This window comes from Polyodon spathula, chromosome 16, assembly GCF_017654505.1.
Source record: "Polyodon spathula isolate WHYD16114869_AA chromosome 16, ASM1765450v1, whole genome shotgun sequence".
In the NCBI taxonomy this organism is placed as follows: domain Eukaryota; kingdom Metazoa; phylum Chordata; class Actinopteri; order Acipenseriformes; family Polyodontidae; genus Polyodon; species Polyodon spathula.
In genome coordinates, this window is record NC_054549.1 from 12,813,109 (window position 1) to 12,834,248 (window position 21,140).

General features: G+C 40.3%; 1 protein-coding gene across 1 annotated transcript in view; it reads right to left on the bottom strand.

Moving 5' to 3' along the window:
• Positions 1-20,184, bottom strand: part of LOC121328955 (zinc finger protein castor homolog 1-like) — a 36,187-nt gene extending 16,003 nt beyond the window's left edge. Inside the window, exons 1-7 of the mRNA XM_041274110.1 lie at positions 20,094-20,184; positions 18,921-19,487; positions 10,590-11,448; positions 9,667-9,747; positions 8,871-8,936; positions 5,906-5,996; positions 2,281-2,445 (exon numbers count right to left, since the gene is read on the bottom strand). Coding sequence (XP_041130044.1) covers positions 2,281-2,445; positions 5,906-5,996; positions 8,871-8,936; positions 9,667-9,747; positions 10,590-11,448; positions 18,921-19,487; positions 20,094-20,184 — 1,920 coding nt within the window. The remainder of the gene's footprint in view (positions 1-2,280; positions 2,446-5,905; positions 5,997-8,870; positions 8,937-9,666; positions 9,748-10,589; positions 11,449-18,920; positions 19,488-20,093) is intronic.
• Positions 20,185-21,140: the final 956 nt, after the last annotated feature.

The window sequence follows — 21,140 nt, forward strand, 5'->3', positions numbered from 1 at the left end:
GAAAGCACTGTATGCCTGGGCAATGGATGACTGTTTTTTGTTAAAGGAAGATCTGATGAACTGCATCTTGAAATGGCTAGTGGGGGTGGGGCTTGCACTCTTACAGGGTAACTCAAGATGAGGAGATCTCGTGGGCTCAGATCAAAGTCCATTAGCAAGCGTGGTAAACACTGACCGCTGTATCACCTGCAGCTAAACCAGCCCCTGCAATCTCCCCTCAGGTCACTGCACTAGAGGAGGTCATCACTGTGGGCTTGCACTCGGCACACGTTTGATGCTGAAAAGACGTTACAGAGCAGAACACCCCCGTTTTTTTTTTTGTTCATAGAGAACTTGAAGTGTAACACCAGAAAAAGAAAAGCTTTGAAATCTGCTGTGTGGTGTAGCTTCTATAAACCATAAAATGTGTCACGTTTACAAGGCATGGAGCGTTCTGTACTGTATAGCATGCAGCACTGATAGAAGATACTGCTACAGTTTAAAAAGAGCATATTTCTGCACCATTCCTGCTTCTATACATTTTTAAACAAACATACAGACAAAATTCTTGTTTGCTGAGGTATCGCCTATATAGAAAAGGTTAAAGGTCCAGCAACTTGGTGTGGTTAGCCCTTGTGTATCTCCAACCTGCAACCCCTGGTCATGATTTGAACCTGTGTACTGCCACTTTAAAAGACACCCATAGGCAAACCACTTAGTAATCTTTGCTGGTTGACCATATTCCTTTACTATGCTGTAATTTCTATGTCATTAACCAAATGAGGAAGCTGTCACTTGGTGCCTTTTAAAATATTCTGTTCCTCAGCACTTAGAGGCCCTCTGGGTTAATAGAAAGAGCAAATGTTTGAATTGAAAAGAGCAAATGTATATCATCCCTGGCACTTTTCTCCTGAGCAAAGTGGGCAACTTCACCATATTGAGTCAAACAATGAAAAAAATGCCACTCTGGTTTTTTCACACTGAATCACAAGAACTTGTGCCAACATCTGCTCGTTCTCAGAGCTGTTAAAACAAGCGCTGAGGCATCTAATAACAATTACGCCATTAGGAGGGGGTTTAAAAAGAATAGATCTTAAATCTACACCCTCTCCCCCTTTTTTCCAACATTAACTCTCAGGAGTGACACCTTGAAAATAAGCAGACGTAAAGAATTAAACAAAAACTGGTAGGGAATAATTTGCAACTCAGTCCTTGGTGCTAAAACATGAAAAATGTTAAGTTTATATAAACAACTAACTGAATCTCATCCATGCCAATTATGGAGAAAAAGGCTTAAGGGAACAAGGTGCTGGTTAGCGTTTCATTCTTACATTTTTAAAATTTATTTATATTATGACACCTTTTTTTTTTTTTCTCAAACAAATGAAAACTGCTCTTAAATGGTAATTTAGCCTTAATGGAAAAAGTGAAAGAAACTGAAACTCCTTTTATAGGTGCAGTTAAACCCTGTGCTTCTAAACTGCTCTGGAAGCCCTCTGTGTATTTGTAGTCATGACAGCAGTGTAGCTTTTAAAAATCAAAGGGGAGAGTTATTGATTTAAAAAGGCAGGTATTATATTTTAACTCCTCCAACCCACTTCCCCTGGCCTATAGGGTCATGAACCACATGTACACCCTCAGGGCTCGTTAAACTGGATTGACGATTCATATCTAGTGCTTGAACAGACAGAAAGGGATCTGCTTGGGAGAGTGGTTGGAGTATTGGCTGATGGTCTACGCTCTCTGTCTAGAATGCATGATATAAAAGAAAATGCATTCCAGTAAAATAATACTGATTTTGAAACACTGGCGGTCTCTGCAAAATACAGACCATCTCATAGTAGTATAACGTGCAGCAAGGCAGGCATTGCACAACATGCTTTTTGGATGTACTACTGTATAATGCTAGGCATGTAAAAACACAAACACAACGACAAAAGGGCGTGAAGGCTTTCATCGGTTATAACTGTGGGCCAATTCTCCAAAATCTTGACAATTACACAACAGCTTTCCCTATTGGTTGGAGTTATAAGAGGTCATGAATATCCAAACACTTTCAGGTAAGAGAGATGACTACTACTTGGCAACAGTTGCTGCCTTAACCGTACAACATCTCAAAGTCCTTTGGGAACGGAGAGGTGCCACAGCTGTCCTTGTGTGCGTGTGTTGGTGGTGCTGGTGGCGTTTTGCTTTCTCTCTTGTTCTTGATTGGCTGTCGGCTTGATTCACCCCCTTCCCTCCCCACCCTCCTTCTGCAGCTCTGTGAAGGGGAGGGGGTTTGCGTCAGTGTGTAAGGGTTACCTGCATGCAGTGGTAGTGCGTGCTCTTGCCGTTCAGGTGACAGCTGTGGTAGTACACGCTGCAGTCGTCCAGCGGGCTGAAGCGCATGAACCCGTGCTGCAGGGAGTTGTCCCGCTTCTTGTGCATGTTGTAATGCCGGATGACGTCCTGCTTACTGGTGAATCTCTGCGAGGGACAGAACAGACACAGCAACAGGTTTTGAGAACCAGCAACAGGTCTTTTTATCACTCTGGCAACAGCTGCGTAAGGCAGAAGCCAACTGGCAGTGCGAGGCGCTGTGCGAAGCCAGGAGAGCGGTCCCAGTTCATTTTAGCCTTTTTTTTTTCTGAAATTCATTCTCGTGAAAAGACGGGGGAGGGGGGGGGGGGGGGGGGGGGGGGGGGGGGTGTGTGTGTTGCTGGAAGGAGGATCACACTGAACACTGCAAGGCGTTTCCCCAGCACGGGCTTACGAGACGTGTTTTATTTTTTTTTTTTTTAAGAATAATCCCTCAATTTAGATAGCCCGCTTGGGATGCCGTATCATGTTTCCAGTGTTTATTTTGTGTTTAGAAAATCCAATTCCAGGCAGTAAGCGTTTATTTAAAGTGCAAGGAAAAAATACCCTTTAACCCAAAAGAAAAATAACACTTAGCATGTACATACATATGTTACGTATGTACAATATGATTCTTTACAGATTTTCAGATTTTACTCCTTTGTTTTCCCCCAGCAGGGCACTTTTCCTATGCAGTTTTACAGGCTCTCAGTTCTAATCTCCAACCCAGAGCACACAGCCTCCCAGCAACTGAAACCCTAACCATTGTGAACGTTGCTTAATTCCAGTAACACTGTTGCATATGCATGACATCACATGATATCATATAAGCATGCACTGGTGTTACAGGAACTGAAACAAGAGCCTCTGTGTGCAAATCAATGTGTCTGTCCAATCTCAACTGATTACATTCCTTAAACCTTACAGTATCTATTGTCATTGTGATCAAACTCACTGATTACAAAAAAAAAGTTCTGAATTGATTACTGCTTCAATGTACTTTAGCTTTGTCAACTTGACCACTGTTTTAGAAGCTCCTATTACATTTTAGTACTATCGTGACACCTTATTTTTCCACTATATTGGCTGTGGAATGGCTGTTGGCGGACACATTAAAAATGACCCCGTCCTTCCCCGTTTCTGAAATATGAAGTACTGTACAAGCACTTGATGTTGTATACACGGTAAGGCAAAGCAGATGTAAACCATGCATCATGAAAAAGTCAATCTGGATTTTCAGTTATATACAGAAGGTAAGCTGCAAGATGTAAGACTGCACAGGGTGAACTGCCAGTTTGACAAGTAAGTCCCAGGACTGCTGCAAAACATGCTAAAGCAAGAGGATTTTGGAGCGATTCATGACATCCAATAGAGACAGAATTAAATGGGTTTGCGACAGAGGTTAAGTAGCAATGGACTGTAATGTCTGACCATGCAGACGTTAATCTACAGACTATACAAAACAAACCAAGCATGTGACGAGCGGGTATAGTGAGCACTGGCCTCATTCCTAAGACGCACTTCTTTGAATACAGCAAGGGTGTTGTGTTTATCACACATACTACAACCTGAATACTGCCTGGGTTTAAATCGCCTTCTGCTTATTTATTAGATTTGTTTTGCACATGACTAGGACATGGATAGGAAAGGATTAATATTGTGATTGTGGATTATAAACATTCAGACTACAACCCCAGAGCACAAGCAGATGCCTGCAAAATACAGCCATATTTAAAGCAGATGCAGGGCAATTACTTCTACCCCAGCCCTGCTTCTGGGCTGCTTCTTAGCCTGCACCTTCCTCGGCCAGTCAAGGAAAGGCAAGATGTAACAATAATTCTGACTTGGCGATATAAAGCGAGTCATTGCTTGAGCTAATCTAATATTTTAATGCAGTGTTTTCATGAACCTGTCCCAACACCATGTCATGTTTCTACGATCTCTATTCCATTTTTACTGTTTTTTAAAACAGAAGTGGGAATGTTGGACGTGTTCCAGAATCCATAACCGGCTCAAACAATGCCTATACATGTTCTTTTTCTTATTAGCGAGACTGTATGTTCCAGTAGCTAAGGTGTGTCCCTATACTATGCATGTACTTCACCTTAGGTTACCCGTTGTCAGTTGTAATTGAACTGTAACAGATATTTTTAGCACTTTATGCACATCGCTTGACGCGCCATGACCTCTTATACAATAATTCCAACCGATAGGGAAAGCTGTTCCGTAATTGTCAAGATAGAAGCAGGCTTGTTCAGATTAGAATGTCAAAAAGGGATTTGAGTAATTGTATCCATTTCGTTAGTATATACTCATTTTATGAAAGCAGACGATCTGGGACTTGAAGGGGGGGGGGGGGGGGGGATAAATAAATAAATAAATAAAGACGGTATCTAGATTTGACTGTACCCGTTTGTTGCCTTGAAATAAGAATACTTTGCACGGCAAACAAAACTGCCAGTTTCTGGTCATGAAACTCTGCGGCCCAAAAACTTCAACGTTATTTTCTTACAAAAAAAAAATTGTCTCCGGGAAACAATTGATGCTCAATGCCTGCCAACTAAACCACATCTTGTGGCACCCAAAACAAATAGATCAATGCAATATAATACAATTAGACAAACTGCTTTCATGCTCATAAAGTACATGACCACTGGTCTGTTAACTGTGTGAGTCATTTTCACAAAAAATCGTTTCTTATTTTTGTTCATGAAATTGCATTCTCATTGTGTGTTTCCTCCTCTTCTCATGCTGGTTTCTCATCGAACAGTACTAACTGAAATGGACTGCAACGCACTCAGCCTATTTATTTCAATAGCACCACAATCACAATCTTATGATAGGCTGCTTGGTTAAAAACAAAACTATCAGGTTAAGGAGCTATACATTTGTACCCTTCGATTGCTCTTTTCTTTAAACCTTACCCTGTTGTCTTTTTCCCCCTCTTCTATAGATCAGACTAAAGAACTGTGATAACAAAGAGCAAAGTTTGTTGTTTCTTTTAAAAATAAATGGCAAGTCATATCTCACTGAAATGGAAAGACTAACCACGCTGGAATCCATTTCAGAAGCAGTGTCTATGTGAACCTGTAAAGTAAACGCAAACCCCTTAATCAAGCACATCAGCGTTCTCACAAGTCCCTGTATTGTTCTGCTTGTTTGTCAAACTTTATTTCCATTTGACTTGGGTAAAGCCAATTTATCCAGTCACCACTGTATATTATAAATTCACTTCCTGCACAAAAGTACTGTGGGGTCAGGAGGGGTCCTTATACCTGTTACACAGGAAGTCCAATTATAGTGTGGCTTCACCCAAACCAAACCAAAATGGACTAGGAACTTGAGAGAATATTGTGCTAGCAGGTACATTTTTGAGGCTTGCTTCTTCTTATCCCTGTACACGCTTACCAGAATAAAATACATTACATGAGTTGACGTGAAAAGTTAAAAGCTACTGGAAAATCTGCTAAGGAGAAAAAAAAAACAACATTGACTGTAAAACAGTGAAGCATTGCTGTGGGGTGTGCTGTTTCCTCAGCAGAGGTCCAGCATGTGTCTTGCAATATCTAGTGTACACATCCTTGCCTACCTGGTAGTTGCACTCAGGGTCCAGACAATGGTAGTGCTCTCTATACTGGTAAGCACAGTGCAGGTGTCCGCAATGCTGGCTGCCAGAAAACCTGCAAGCAATCCACAAACAATCATCCCTAAAACATGTACTTTACAGCTTTGTTATAGCTAACACCTGTTACCAGGGAGTCATATAAGGTTACCACAGTCTAGTCATTTGAGTGGCTGCAATGACGACAGCCCCAGAGTAAAACGAAACACCACAACAAAACAGTGGTTGTCATAGAAAACTCACTATTAATTGTGCTAAAATGACATAGATACAGATAAGATACAGTGTAAACTAGCTTGGAAACCATATACAGTAGTTCTCATACAGTATATGCACAGTATTCAAAACTTTGCAGTAAGACCCATCTGTATCTGAAATGAAACAATCCTATACAGTAGTGTCCACTGCCATCGGTAAGGGACCGAACATTTGCAGCTGGGTAAGACATGTGCCTGCATATTTAGTTCTGAGGTTCACTAACTCGTAAGAGCAGGTGGCTGCAAGTATTGGTTTTATTGCAAGACACATATCCAAAGTTCAACCTCTTTAACAATGTTCTGTCATATCTGAAACCGTTGTTTCATTTATTAATTCGCCTTTTTCAAGCCTATTTATCAACTTCAGATGTCAGTTTGAAGACAATGGCTCATTCACTCCCTCTTCGTGCTGCCCAGGCTATACAGCAATCACTGCTCTTTATAAAGCAGGAGATTTAAGAATTCCAGTAAAATATAATAGTTTATGCCCCCCCCCCCCAGTGAAAATGGTCAATGGGTAGCGGCCGCCCAGCAGTTGCAGTGATTTTTAAAGTGCAGCGCAGTTTAGAGGAAGCGTTTATTGAATTGTCACTGTGTTAGAAGGCTAAATGACTGCTTTTTAAGCTAAGTGCTATCACTTAGATATTACCTCCCCCCAGGAAACTGGAATGGCAAGTGTTTCAATAGCTGGCAAGGAGGCGGAAATGTTCCAGTCCGCTTATCTGCGGCAGCTCCACAGCACAGGTTGAGAATACGAGGCTGGCTTGTAGCGTTAAAAAAACACAACGGGTGACTGATGATGTAGCAAGAGCCACTGCCTCCACCATCCCAACAGCAACTGCAGGGTTTGCCACTTGTTTGTGTGGAAAATACTAGCATTAGATCTGTTCAGATCGACTGCTGCTGTGCAATACTTAATGTTAATGTGCCTGGATGATTGCATAGCACATTGAATTTCAGCCCTTTACGTTTTTTAATTGAGGCTGCTTTGACATACCACTGCAAGTTCAACTCAAATGAAAAGTAATCCAATATCCAGTGCCATACTGTCAAACATTGTCACTGCATGTAATTTAAATAATTACATTTTACTCAGCCATGTACTGAGTTCTGAGTTAAAACATGTGTACCCCTTTACCATGGGATGAGCCATATTAGGTATACACACTGCTATAATTTCCTATTGGATTTATATGCAGTACTCATTCATTCAACAATTCATTTTAAACACTATTCTAACATTATTACAAACACTTTCTTTAAAGTCTCACCACAACGTATTTGAGCTTTCCCAGTTAACAGTTTGCTAATCACAAGGGATCAGATAAATATCATTAACGATTAACTTTTTGTGAAAAAAAACAAAAAAATCTGCTTATTCATTGATAATTTGTCCCTGCAATCCCATAGTTAAAGCGACACATTCTGTGTGTGTGTTTAGAGGCTCTTTATAACCTTGTCAATGATGTCTATTAAAAACTTTCAATTACAGCTAAAAACACACAGAAATAAACAGTTGTACTATTGCTGCCAAAAGCACCATCTGCTAAAGCACAAAAAAAACCAGAAATCCTAAACAAAAAATAGTATTAGATCTAAGCATTCAATGTTTTTCCAGAGCAGTCTGGATTATCCCAGGGCTGCCTTTAGCGATCACTTTGCTGAGTTCATTAAGCTAATTGAACAGCAAAGCTGTTGTGTTTTGAGGGGTGGGTGTTGGGGGTGTGGTGGCTGTTGCAGGTTTTATGTTTTATTCCCCCCCTCTTCCTATTTTGTCCCACTCTGCTCAGCCTGCACAGGCCTAATTGTCCGCTGCTATTCACTCGCAGATTAAATATTAATTTTGCAACAATACACAGATTGCCGTGCATCTCATGTTACAATAGAGGCATTTGGATTAAAGTGCTTAGAAATAGCAAATCGTTTAAGTGGAAAACAGATCAACTAAATAGTTGCAGGGTGATCTTTAAAAGATCAAAACACCCAGGTACATGAAGTACCTATTTTTATTTTTAAGGGCGAGGTTGGAACAGGGGGGTTGGGGTTGGTTAACTGGTGCCACCAACCTCGCTCATTAGATCAGAATCCTGGGAAGAATAAGCCACAGATGCAGGCTTCGTTTGCCCTCTTTTGAGTGCTTCTCTTCTCAATCCGGAGACTGAAACAGTATAGCAGCTTATCTCCCGCCACCCTGTGCATCAACTGCTGAGATGTTTAGATACATTTTATGCATTATGCAGCGCAAATATCAAAACACTTCTTGGCAGTGCCAGGAGAAGCCTCATTAAAAATTCCTTAATTAAATCTTCTTGCTAAATGTAATCAGTCCAAGGAGGTTTTGTGTGTGCGTGTGTGTGTGTGTGTGTGTGTGTGTTAATACTGTATGTCTATCAGTGTGCAGGCACTGATTTCTGGCTCCAGTGTTGTAGGTAGAAAAACTGTTTAACACATATGTAATACGCTTCTATAGTTTTCAGAGTAAATGAGGAATACTAAAAAGCTTTGTTGGTCAGAAATTTGTAATAACTATTTATTATCTTAAGAGAGGAATGAATTATCTTTAAGGAATCATTTGTTGCCCTCAGTTAGTACTGTACTTTGCTGCAACTTCACTACGTCAAGTAAAGAAGTGATTTTAAATTTTGGAAAAAAAAAAAGCAGCTAGATTTGCATACCTGGCAATATATTTCTGGTACAGATTGACATCTTCAATGACTGTTTTCTCTGCTGGCAATCCATTCCTAATGCACCACACAAAAGAAAAAGGATTAATGTGAACCGGCTCCATTGTTAATAAAAACAAGCTGACATGATATTTATGCAATTTCAAACTTTGGGGCTATCAATACACATTTCTAAGGTGTAACAACGTTTTCATGTACAAATGAATCAAGGGAGCGTAAGCGCATTATAATGCATGGCCTCCCAACATATAAAAAGAAAAACGAGTTATAAATCACTAATGCTCTCTTGGTGGGTGCACTTATGCAAATCTAAGCGAGTGAAAGGTCAAATGCTCTTCAGAGAATGCCCCCTAGCCCTTTCTTCACAATGTATTTAATAAGATCTTGGGTTAGTCGTTTCTGTCACTGGTGACGGCTGTCATGTGCCATACACATAGTACAAAATGTGACATCAAATTATACTGAGGATGCCAAAATACGGAAGATTTGTGGTTGCCAACTTTTTTTTTTTTTTTGGACTAAAAAGAGATCCTATCCCCAAGCTGAGAATGTGTTTTTATACAGACAAGCAGGGCAAGATATGAACTGTCTGCAAAGCAGAAGGTACCTCGGACTGACATAGACAATGGCAGCTCCCGCAGGAGAGCTCCCTAAAACCCCCCCCGTTCTCCAGTCATGATGAGGTTAGACCGTGCGTGGCGAGGTTATCCCCAGACTGTTATTACACCTGTTACCTTTTGACCCACAAGTGACTGTATTCTACTTATTTCTGTAAACTCACACCTACATGTTGTGATGAATAGCCTGTCCGATCTGACTGGTTGTACTGGGTTCCGCTGCTACACATCTCTTGCCCACAAGGTGCATGCTACAGACAAGAGGGTAGTGGGTTACTGGCCTGGGTTGAAATATGCATGTTGTTTTACTATTACTGTGCATGTTTAATACAGGACAAGTAGCTTCTTTCAATTCTGAGTATATTAAACTAAAGCCTCATGGGCTTCAGCTACTTATTATGTATTATATGTATGACACTTAATCATTATTTAGCAGAATGCAAACCAGGGTGCATCTGGGTTAAAGTCAGTGTTAGTGAGATAAGGTTAGGATAACAATTAAGATAATACTTTCAAATACGATGCACAGCGTTTCCCAGTCTGTATTGTACACTAATCCACATTATACAATGTGCTAGTTACAGAAATTACAACAAAATGCATATTCTATACAGGTGAATATTATACAGTAGAAATAATGTATTACTGGAACAATGCATGACAAACAAAGGTGCACATTGCAAACAGGTGGGTATTATATAGCAAACATTACAGAGATGGAATCCTGCATTAACATTAATGGAATCTGGTTCCACTGTGTAAGGGTTAAAATATACATATGTAGAGGAAAACAGCATTGTAAAACATTTTCTCAGTTTATGATGATCAGGTTAAATATACAGTGTCCTAAACATGAGTTGACCTCACTGGCAAAAATCTATTAACTTAACACCTGCCAGTTACTGCTATAAGCTTAAACACAATGTATTTCTGCTTTTACATGCCAATCTAGAATGCTACCAAGAGGTATTTTCCCCACAGAGTTTACCTGACTGACATAACGTTTCCCTAAATCCGGAGTTATAAATGGCTCTGTATTTTAGTTTCTTGTCAAGTTAAAGGGAACCAACATCTACAGCTAATAGACGCTTACCTGACTGTAGACACGGTTCCAGTGGTGATGGAGTCAGTCTTAGAGAAGCTGGATTTCATGTGCTCAGGGGTGTTGAAGCCGAGGTGTGGAGACTGATCCCCTACAGCAGCAGCAGCGGTGGCCGAGGCTGCAGTAGCAGCCGTTCCCAGTGCCCCTGCCGTTCCCGAGAGCGGAGGCAGGACGAGAGCTGGCTCCGTCTTCACCGGCATCAGCTTCTGGATGTTGCGGATGTCATACTTGGAAGGCCTTCCCACTTTTCCAGTTTTGAAGGCGATGGCTCCCCCCATGTCCTGGCTGCCCTCCCCAGGCTTGAACAGGTGCAGATACTTGACGTTATCCAGGTCGTACTTGGAGGGCCTCTTGTAGGTGTTGCCGTTCTGAGGACGCAAGCTCTCACCCGTTTTCAGCTTCTGGATGAAGAAGTCGTACTTTGAAGCCCGGGAAGCCAGGTTCTGCATTTGGGAGGAGCTGGTGGGAGGTACAGACAGGGTGACGCCCTTGGGGTCCGATGGGAGAATCTGTCCCTCGGGGCTCTGCAGCCGCCCAGCCGGCTGGTGTACAGCCCCCTTTTCCTGTGCCAGTCTGGAATTCAAGTCCTCGGGTTTGGGGGCGTGCACCGGCCAGGGTAGAGTCTCGCCGGCCTTCAGCTTGCGGATGTACTCCTCGTACTTGGAGAAGCGAGCCCGCCGGGTGACCTCGTCGCTCGAAAGGGGGGAGGACTCTGAGGTAGCAGCTTTCAGTTTTTCGAAGCTTATCTTCCTGGCCAGTTCATCCCTCACCTGCTGGTCATCGTAACCGAACATGCCCAGGAACTCGTTCATGGTGCTTGCTGCATAGTCACGGAGAGCAGAGGCTTCCCCTGTGGAATGAGTCACAGGAAGACAGAGTGAAAAGGATGCATCTACCATTTGGTGTTTGTAACTAGCTTTACCATCTCCGATCAACGACATCACAGAAAACTGCAGCTTATTGTAACGTAATGGCAGTTTTGCTACACTTTAACTGTTTTTAAACTGATCAGATAGGATGCCTACACACTAAGGCAATGAATGGGTTGAGCCACAAATAAAGGCATTTATTTTATTGTTTTTTACAGTGCACGCAATCCTGCAGTGTTCTTCTGCTCACTACTTTAGGTTTTCTGACTTTTTGGAAATTAAAGTAATTAACACTGGAAGAAAAATAAAAAGGAGTTCATCAACGTCACCCAAATCAATTTCACTAAATGGTCTTGTCAACGGCTTCTCAGTACATAAAGCAAAGTTTTCAGAACTGTATTGCTCTTGCTAACTCACTAGAAAATGTAGTTAGAGATCCTATTACTATTGAACCCTGTCACAATGCAGCATCAATTATGAATCCATTTTAGGGAGTTTCCAAGCTATTTGGAGATATTTCAAACTAAACAGGACCTAAATAACAATAATTAATTCTGGAAATCCCTCATAAAGCAAAAACAAAAGGATCCCATAAGATGAATAAAAATACTCAGCAGCATAGTCATATAAATAAAAATACTCAGCAGCACAGTCATATATATATATATATATATATATATATATATATATTATATATATATATATATATATATATATATATATATATATAATGCTGCTGAGTATTTTTATTTATATGACTATGCTGCTGAGTATTTTTATTCATCTTATGGGATCCTTTTGTTTTTGCTTTATAAGGGATTTCCAGAATTAATTATTGTTATTTAGGTCCTGTTTAGTTTGAAATATGCTAGGTGCTTCCCCTTAATTCCCCAATGTAAACAGAATGAAAAGTTATTAGTTCCTCTCTATAAATATCAGTCTGTTCTCATATACTGCAGGACATACATAGCATATACACAGTTTTACTTTAAATATACTACTGCATTGCTCCTTAATGTGGACCATTAAAATATCTCAGTTATAAGGCAAAGGAAAACGCTTGCTTGTGCACTAAAATCTAGGTTATTATTATAGCAGGCCATAAAAACACACAGGGCTGTCCCCTACATCAAGGACATAAAGAAAAGGAACAATGTCAAGTTTAAATCGCAATACACAGAAATCGATTCTGGACCAGTTCAGGGCAACAGCTACCGTGTGTGTTTTAAAACAGAAAAAGAAACAGACTTCAGGGTGGGAGCCTGAATACCACCACCCTTCAAATCTACGCTATTCCTGAATAATTATTAATGACTATACTATTCCCTAAATCCATCAAATAAAACAGAAATACAGGAGGAAAGAGGTACACCATTGAGAGAGGCAGTTTTAGCATTTGCTGCTGTTTAGAACCAAGCACTGTATTTTGCTCTTATTAAGACTGAAGTCACTGCATTTTGTATCTTGCTCTTAATTGCACTGTAATTCTTGAAACGTATTTTTTGTTTACAACTGTAAGGTCGCCCTGGGTAAGGGCGTCTGCTAAGAAATTAATAATATATATATATATATATATATATATATATATATATATATATATATATATATATATATATACACACACACACACACACAAGCCCTAGATAGATAGATAGATAGATAGATAGGACAAATATTTATATTTTATACCACATGTTGTACAGACACTCCACACATATCAACCAACATGAGGGTGTGTAATCTGTATTTTTCCATCATCTGTCTAAAAACAGGAACGTCTAGTCCTGCAACAAATCTCTTATCCCACCTATTGTGCAGACTTTACATTTAGATGTTTTCAAGACAGATTCACACCTTTATTTTGGAATCAACAAAAGCAGGCTGCATTTCCTTTATTAAAAAAAAAAAAAAGCCTTTGCAAGAGACTTCTCTTCATTTATTTGACTTTTTATTTTTTTATTTTTCAGGAGCATTCGCTCTAGATGGAGTGGTGTAATGCTAGCTGGGTGCGATGGTAATTAATACTCAAAATGTCATCTTTGGTCTCAGATTTCTGTGTTCTTGCTAAATCTGCCTCTCCTGTGCTTTTCATTTCTCCTCCAGGCCTGTAAAATAATCCTTGACTTTCCATCATGGCATCACGCTCACTTGACTTGGTGGCACATCAGTATGAAATGAGATCCCGTCAGATCGAAAGGACATGAAAAATTGAAAAGAAATATATCAGGTATTTGAGAGGAATTATAGTTTTAAAACAAGCACTTTGTTAGATTGCCTGCTGTTTGGCGGCGGTGAATGCTTTGTGGGTGTTTGTCAAACAAATGTAGCGGTTCTTAATGTTATTAAGCTTTTTAACAGTTACAGTCTACTTCCAATTACAATGGATGTGCTTTTAACACCTCAGCAGAACCCCAGTGTCCTGGCTGGTGTAGGTACCAACAGTAATTGTAATCCCAGCACACTTGGTTTAGATTGAGTTAAAGCTGGACAGGGAAGGAACCCACAAACTCATAATAATGCAATGGGGCATTTTTCTCACCACCATTCCATATATGGTTTGATTCAGTATCTGCAGGTAGGTTATTACTCAGCTCTGTTTAACCACAAATGTAAGCATGGAGTTAAAGTAAACACAATTTGAGACCTTTTTTTTTTTTTTTTTTTTTTTTTTAAAAATGGAAAAATGTAGCAGAGTTTGAATGTTTTACACACTTAAACCTACAGTATAATACATTATAGATGTCTCCCTTTCCAAGTTAAACAACATTTGGAATTATATTATTTAAATAAACTGGTATTGCTAAAATAAATAATATATATATATATATATATATATATATATATATATATATATATATATATATATATATATATATATATATATATATATATATGTGCACAAAAAATGGTGTGAAAAGTTAATCTAGACCATACCAATATCCTCAACTCTCTTCTCCTCATGCATATTTTCTGAGGAAGCAAAGAAAATATCTTCCTTATATTTTAAATGTTCTGTCTTACAGCAAGGCAACACTCCCTCTTTTCATCAGTGTGTCTGTTCTATATATACACTGCACTGTACTGTATAATGAGGTGAGTATGTGGCACTGCTGTTATTATTCACCTGTACTTTGGTTCAACCTAAACTTATCAGTTTAGGTTATAATACTTATCAGTATTATAATTGTGTTATATCTCTAAGAGGGTGGAAGTATTTCTTCTTGGTATTTAATAGGAGGAAGAAAGCTTGTGTTTTAGGTTCCGCATCGCCCTGCATTGTTAGCAGCACCTCAGACGTGCCAAACCAGGTGGGTTGGAACAACAGGTTGCAACACTTGTAGGTTTTTCTGTGAATTAAAGTTGCAACAGTTCTGACTGAAGGCTAAGGGGGTTTTGAGTGAAGCTTTTCCTGGAGGAGTTGTCATTAACCTGCCTCGGTGGAACCCAACAAAAAAGACGAGAGAGAGAGAGAGAGAAAGGAGAGAGAGAGAGCCCGCAGGCCTTGTCTGAGTAGAGCGTACGAAGAGTAACTTCACTGGGTAACTCAAGAAGCAGTTGTAGTTTTGATGGCTGACAAAATATTTTGAAAACCCTGCATGAAAAGCGTGTCGGCTGATCTCAGATTTCACCCAGGAATTCATCCCCTACTGTTGATGCAGACAGACTTCCCTGTGGTTCCAGCGGCACTCTGGGAAGTGAATGCTAGCCATTTCCGCTCCGAACGATCTGAGCTGGCGTCTCAGATTTTGTATTTAAATGTTGCAATTCAGGCACTTTACACACTGTAGTTTGAACTTTGGCATCTACAGTACAGTATTACCAGCCACTTGCTTTGTACAGGGGAAATCGTGAGTCCCTTAAATGAATCCCCATCTAAAGTGAAATACAGAACACCCCCATTACCAACTGACAAAGCAAAGTGAAAGTGGCAGTGTCCTTCATAACAACGTTTCAGAAGAGATTGACCTGGATCGATTTTTAAGACGAACTGGGTACATTTATAAATAAGGCAATTATACTGAAGCCATATTTCAGCTCATTTCAAGTGAGTTTTGTGTTTTGTGATAATAATAATAATAATACTGTTTTTTTTTCTTTCTTTGAAATCTATATAAAAGATAAGTACCAAACCTTTTTCCTCCCCACCTGTAGTACATTTACAGGCTGCTTGCATGTATGTTTTTAACCTTATCATATTTCATGATACCGTGTGTGTGTGTGTTTTTGGTGCCCCCAGACACACAGAGATCCCTGGATTGAGGAGCGAGGGCCTGTGTGGCTCGCGAGCGTCACTGGAGGAGTATAAAAAGACGTGCCACTAATCATTGCATTTCATGTGGACAAATTCCACCATGCAACGCGCAGGCCTTGTCTATGCTTGAAGCAATTAGGGCACATTTTTCTTCAACAACGTGATAACAAATGGGCTTTACATCTCCCTTTTATTGACCAAACATGGGCATAAGCCACGTACACATATTGTCCTTGATACCTGGCAAAGAATTAGTTGCAATAGAAACAAACACATTGAGCAATATTTGAGAATAATCTCAGGTAAACTGCAACATTATGAAAGTCTTTGATTTGTTAAAATGCATAATATAGTGACACCATTCACGGTTATTTATCATTAGCTCATCTGAAGAGCTTTCATTCAGTTAGTGGGAAGCTGCTAAGGATCACAGAGTCTATTACATATAAACAATATTGTTTTTGTGGCTCTGGGTTTACAGTCAAATCATGCACGCCAATTAGCTGTTCTCAAAATACATTGTTTTCCTAGTTTTATTCTGTAATTGCCACTGTGCTTTCTAAACTGCAATATCTAAATTATTGAAGGAATATTCCACAGTTCGGGTGACATCCTCACAGCGTTTTTATGTGAGGAGTTAAATGTTTTGAAGGTCACAGTTTCTCTCATTGATCTTGCAATGTTTGTTAATTACATTGTCACTGATGTTGTGAGAGATAATTAAGCCACTATGTTTATATGCATAATTATGTGCACACTGAATCAGCCTTTGAAAGACAGGAACAAAAAAAAAAAAAAAAAACAATCAGGCTTAATTTTGAGCTGCTCTGAAATGTGGCAATATAGGTGCCCTACTTCGCTGTAACAGCACAAAGAGAGAAAAACTATTGCAATTACAGAAAATAGTGCGTCCTCTTAATTATTTAATCTCTCTCTCTCTCACGTTTAGCCCCTGCCAGTAAAGCTTTTAAACCAAATAGCCTTGCTCGCTTAAACCGAACGCCAACACTGAGGTGCTGTGTGCTTCACAACAAAAAAACTACATTTACAGAATTTCTGTTTTTAACCATGAAATAAACAAAACATGACTAATAAAAACCACAGAGAACACATTTCCCGGAGTAAAATGCTGTATTTTCTGAGAACCGTTGGTCCCACTTCCATAAGACAGGCCACAGCTACTGCGTATTAACTGGTGTGAAAAAGAAACTTTCAAAAAATGTATACATTGATGGGAAAACAGTAAAGAAGATGCAATCTGCTATCTCCAATACCATCTTGCTGCATTTGAGAAAACCACAAAGGACACAAGCATATACACACACACACACACACACACACACACACACACACACACACACACACACACACATTCTGATCACTTTCTTTGTGCTAGTGCTGTGGTGAGGTGTTGTTGTTGACAAAGGTTGAAAATCTGGAACCAGGTACAAACCCCAATACTCATTCTGATCTCACACCTGGTAGCCTGGTGTCCTATTAATGAGAATACCAGCAGTGTGGCAGAATGTCGTGGCGCTATTAAAAAGATTGACATCCGGGCAGGACAAATCATCTGGGTTCGGACACTTTTTCAATGGATGGGAGGGCAATTTTATGACAAAAGGAAGGAGTCATGAATACTGCCAACTCCGTTTACTGGCCCAATCTTTGAGGCATTCTCCTGGCGTTGGACACAGAAACACAATGGAATGCAGTGCAGTGTTACACAGAAACACAATGGAATGCAGTGCAGTGTTACACAGAAACACAATGGAATGCAGTGCAGTGTTACACAGAAACACAATGGAATGCAGTGCAGTGTTACACAGAAACACAATGGAATGCAGTGCAATGGAATGCAGTGCAGTGTTACACAGGAACACAATGGAATGCAGTGACACAGAAACACAATGGAATGCAGTGCAGTGTTACACAGGAACACAATGGAATGCAGTGCAGTGTTACACAGAAACACAATGGAATGCAGTGCAGTGTTACACAGGAACACACAATGGAATGCAGTGCAGTGTTACACAGGAACACAATGGAATGCAGTGCAGTGTTACACAGAAACACAATGGAATGCAGTGCAGTGTTACACAGAAACACAATGGAATGCAGTGCAGTGTTACACAGAAACACAATGGAATGCAGTGCAGTGTTACACAGAAACACAATGGAATGCAGTGCAGTGTTACACAGGAAACACAATGGAATGCAGTGCAGTGTTACACAGAAACACAATGGAATGCAGTGCAGTGTTATGGAATGCAGTGCGGTGTTATCGCCTTTAAAAGTTTATAATTTCTGATTAAACCCTGCATCACTACATTTGGGCGGTACTGAATCACTTCTAAGATGGTATCACGGTTTCATTTTTGTTATGAGTTTGGATTATAATGCTTTTAAACTGCAGACTGGCGCAATTAGTATTACTTTATAATGTTTGACCAGTGTGTGCTATTCTTAAAACAGACTGCACTCCCAGTTGCCTTTGGATTCAGAATTGAATTTGTCATGCAGTGCCTGTGTACTTTGCATGCACTCAGGCTGTTAGTGGTCTCTATGGGGCTGTTAACACAATGTTTCAATTCAATTGTCACTCAAAACAGTTACAGAAATACAGATAAAATTACTAAAAATTTGCAAGTAAACGGTTCTTTGTCAGTTTCAATCCAGCAGATTGATTTCTTGGGGAGCTGTAATGAATTCATGAATCTACTGCTTTTTTTTGTTCGTTTTTTTTTATTGTGTTTTTTTTTAAACAGATTTTGAAAGCAGCTTTTTTCTGTTAGTGTTTCATGCGAGATCACAAACTGTTTTTAGGATAAGTGTACCTGATTTTAGTTTAAGCTCTTGGAATGACCAATTCCCAGGAAACAAGATAAACACAGATGTGCACTTGTTCAAGAAGGAAAACTCCACTACAATGCAAGGAAGTAGCAGCTCCCACCATTTCATGATTAAATACACTGAGTATGAATTTAGCGCTCTAGTGGTCATGCAAGCTTTAACCAAAACAAACCCATTATGGGCCGGCATACTGAAAACCAATCAGCGCAATTCTGTTGAATCAGGTCTGAATAGGCTGCTAATGTGGAGCAGAGGTATTTACTAACCCACATGGCTGTAGTTTTCCAGACTACATATTGGTGTCTCAGTCACTGCAAACTACTTGTGTTAAATCAATGCACCACGTACCTGGGGAAGCAAAGGGGACCTGCCTAGCGGGAGTCTCGCTAGAAGAATTGTAGCTGTCCTCCTTCAGGGCAGCCTCCTCGGAATCCCTGTCATCGTGGTAACTGCCATCCTGTGACCCCTGAACCTCCTCCAGGTCCTCTGCATTGTCCTCCTCATCGCTGCAGCCCTTGGGCTGTACCATGTATACCCCTTCGGGGGGGCGCTCCTCGCCAGCGATGGCTTTCCTTACCCTCACCTCCCTGTGCTCCATGGGGGGCTCGTCCGAATAATCCCCATTTACCCATTTCTCAATGGCCTCCCTCCGCCGCTTGTCCTCCTCGAAGCTTTGGATATCGTTTAGCCCGTCTGGAAACTCAGCCTCGGACCTGTCGAGGTCTTCGTGGTGCGAGCCATCCCGCTCGCTGTTCTCCTGTATGCTCAGGTCCCCCTCTCCAGGCTGGGAGACATCGTCGTAGACCACCTGCCGGCTCAGCTTGGCACAGATAGCGTTCAGTTTTAGGCCACCTTTCCGTTTGGCGGCCATCTTGGATTTACCTGAGGTCTTTTCAGTGCATAAAGTTCTTTCAGCTGTTGAAGGAGGTAGCCAAAAAAAAAGATAATACAATTAGAATTGTTTGTAAGCCAAAAAAAAAAAAAACAACACTTTTGAAAAATGTATTTTCGGTTTGTCGTCGTTGCCAACCAATGTCTAGCAGCTGAAGCTTTCCAGTTTATCACGGCTTCATTAAATCATCTGTTAGAATATTTCACTAGTCCAAGAAAGTTTCGTACTTATTACCAACTCCCTACTGTCCTACAAGCAATCCCATTTAAATGGTGAAATGGATTGCTTTCAGAACAACTCCAGATGCGAAGAGACATTTTTACTTGGAAGCTGCACAACCCCTTAACACCTGATTACAAATACAAAAACAACAACAACAACAACAACAACAACAACAAAGCAAATAGATTTTCCAGCCACTATTTTGATCCCCGGCAGCTCCTATCAGCCACCTTCCTGGCCGTTTCAGCCTAGTCATTTTAAAACCCTTCCAGGGAGAATCAAGCTGAAAACCACATTTTAGATATAAATCAGACCCCCAACAATGTACCCAGCAGCCATTCTGACATGATATAATCCTTTACATGACAGGCTTATAAAAACACAGTGACATTTTATATTCTCTTTACCAAGAGAAGCTGAACATCTGCCAATAACGTAGCTGCTTAGCTTCAACTCCGACAGCTTCAAACAAAACTTCTGCCGCCTGTCAAACTCCATCGAGCACCTCTCCAACCTCTTACAAGGGCTCGGACGGCAACACCTCCTGAACATTATACCTTTTCCCTGCCTCAGACGGCTCTGATAAATACATGCTATATTTGAAACCTGGAGCCTTCCTGCCTTCTACATATCAGTTTACGTAAAAAACTCTAAGGCAGCTTTCACTTTCAGCTCCTCTCTGTGTTCGCTACCTCCTGATCCAAAAAGGTAGAGAAAAGCTATTAGTCTTCCATCAGTTGAGAAATGCGATATTATTTATAAACGCTACGCCTGCAGCCAACCCCACACAGCAGAAAAAAACACATGTAATGAATCTTTAAATATTTACAGAAAGGAAGAGAAAGACAGCAGTTTCAAAAGTTTTTTTTTTTTTGGTTAAACTTAAGGTGGTCTGTATATTTAATCTTGTGTGTGACATATTCTCATAAGGAGTTACTGAGGTTGCTTCCCTCTTGTTTTCATTATTTCTACAGTCTTCTAGTCTTTACTTTAATCATTGCGGCCTTTTTTTTTTGTAACAAAGGTTTAATTTTCTACACGCCAAGAACTACCACACCCCCACGTATTAGAGCTGTTCCCAGTTACATCCCCTAGAACCTGCACGACACCAGTAAGTTCCCCAACACGTTTCATTATCTGATGATTCCTGTTCTTGGAAAGGCGGGTCCAATAACTTCGCTATTCTTTCCTTTTTTTTTTTTAATTGATCCACTTTAGCTGAACTGTCTGCTGATACCACGCCAACCTTGAATGTGTTTTCCTGGGCAACATCTAGCCTGTTCTAAGTTCAGATCTTTATCGTCTTGTAAATTACTCATAGCACATCAAGGCCTGGAAGTTCAAGAGCCAAATATATCACATTAAATCCCCTGGAATTGTTTTTTCTTCTGGTGTTTCGAGGCTATTTTTAAAAAGTCACTTTGAATAACAACAACAAAAAGTTTCCAGACCTT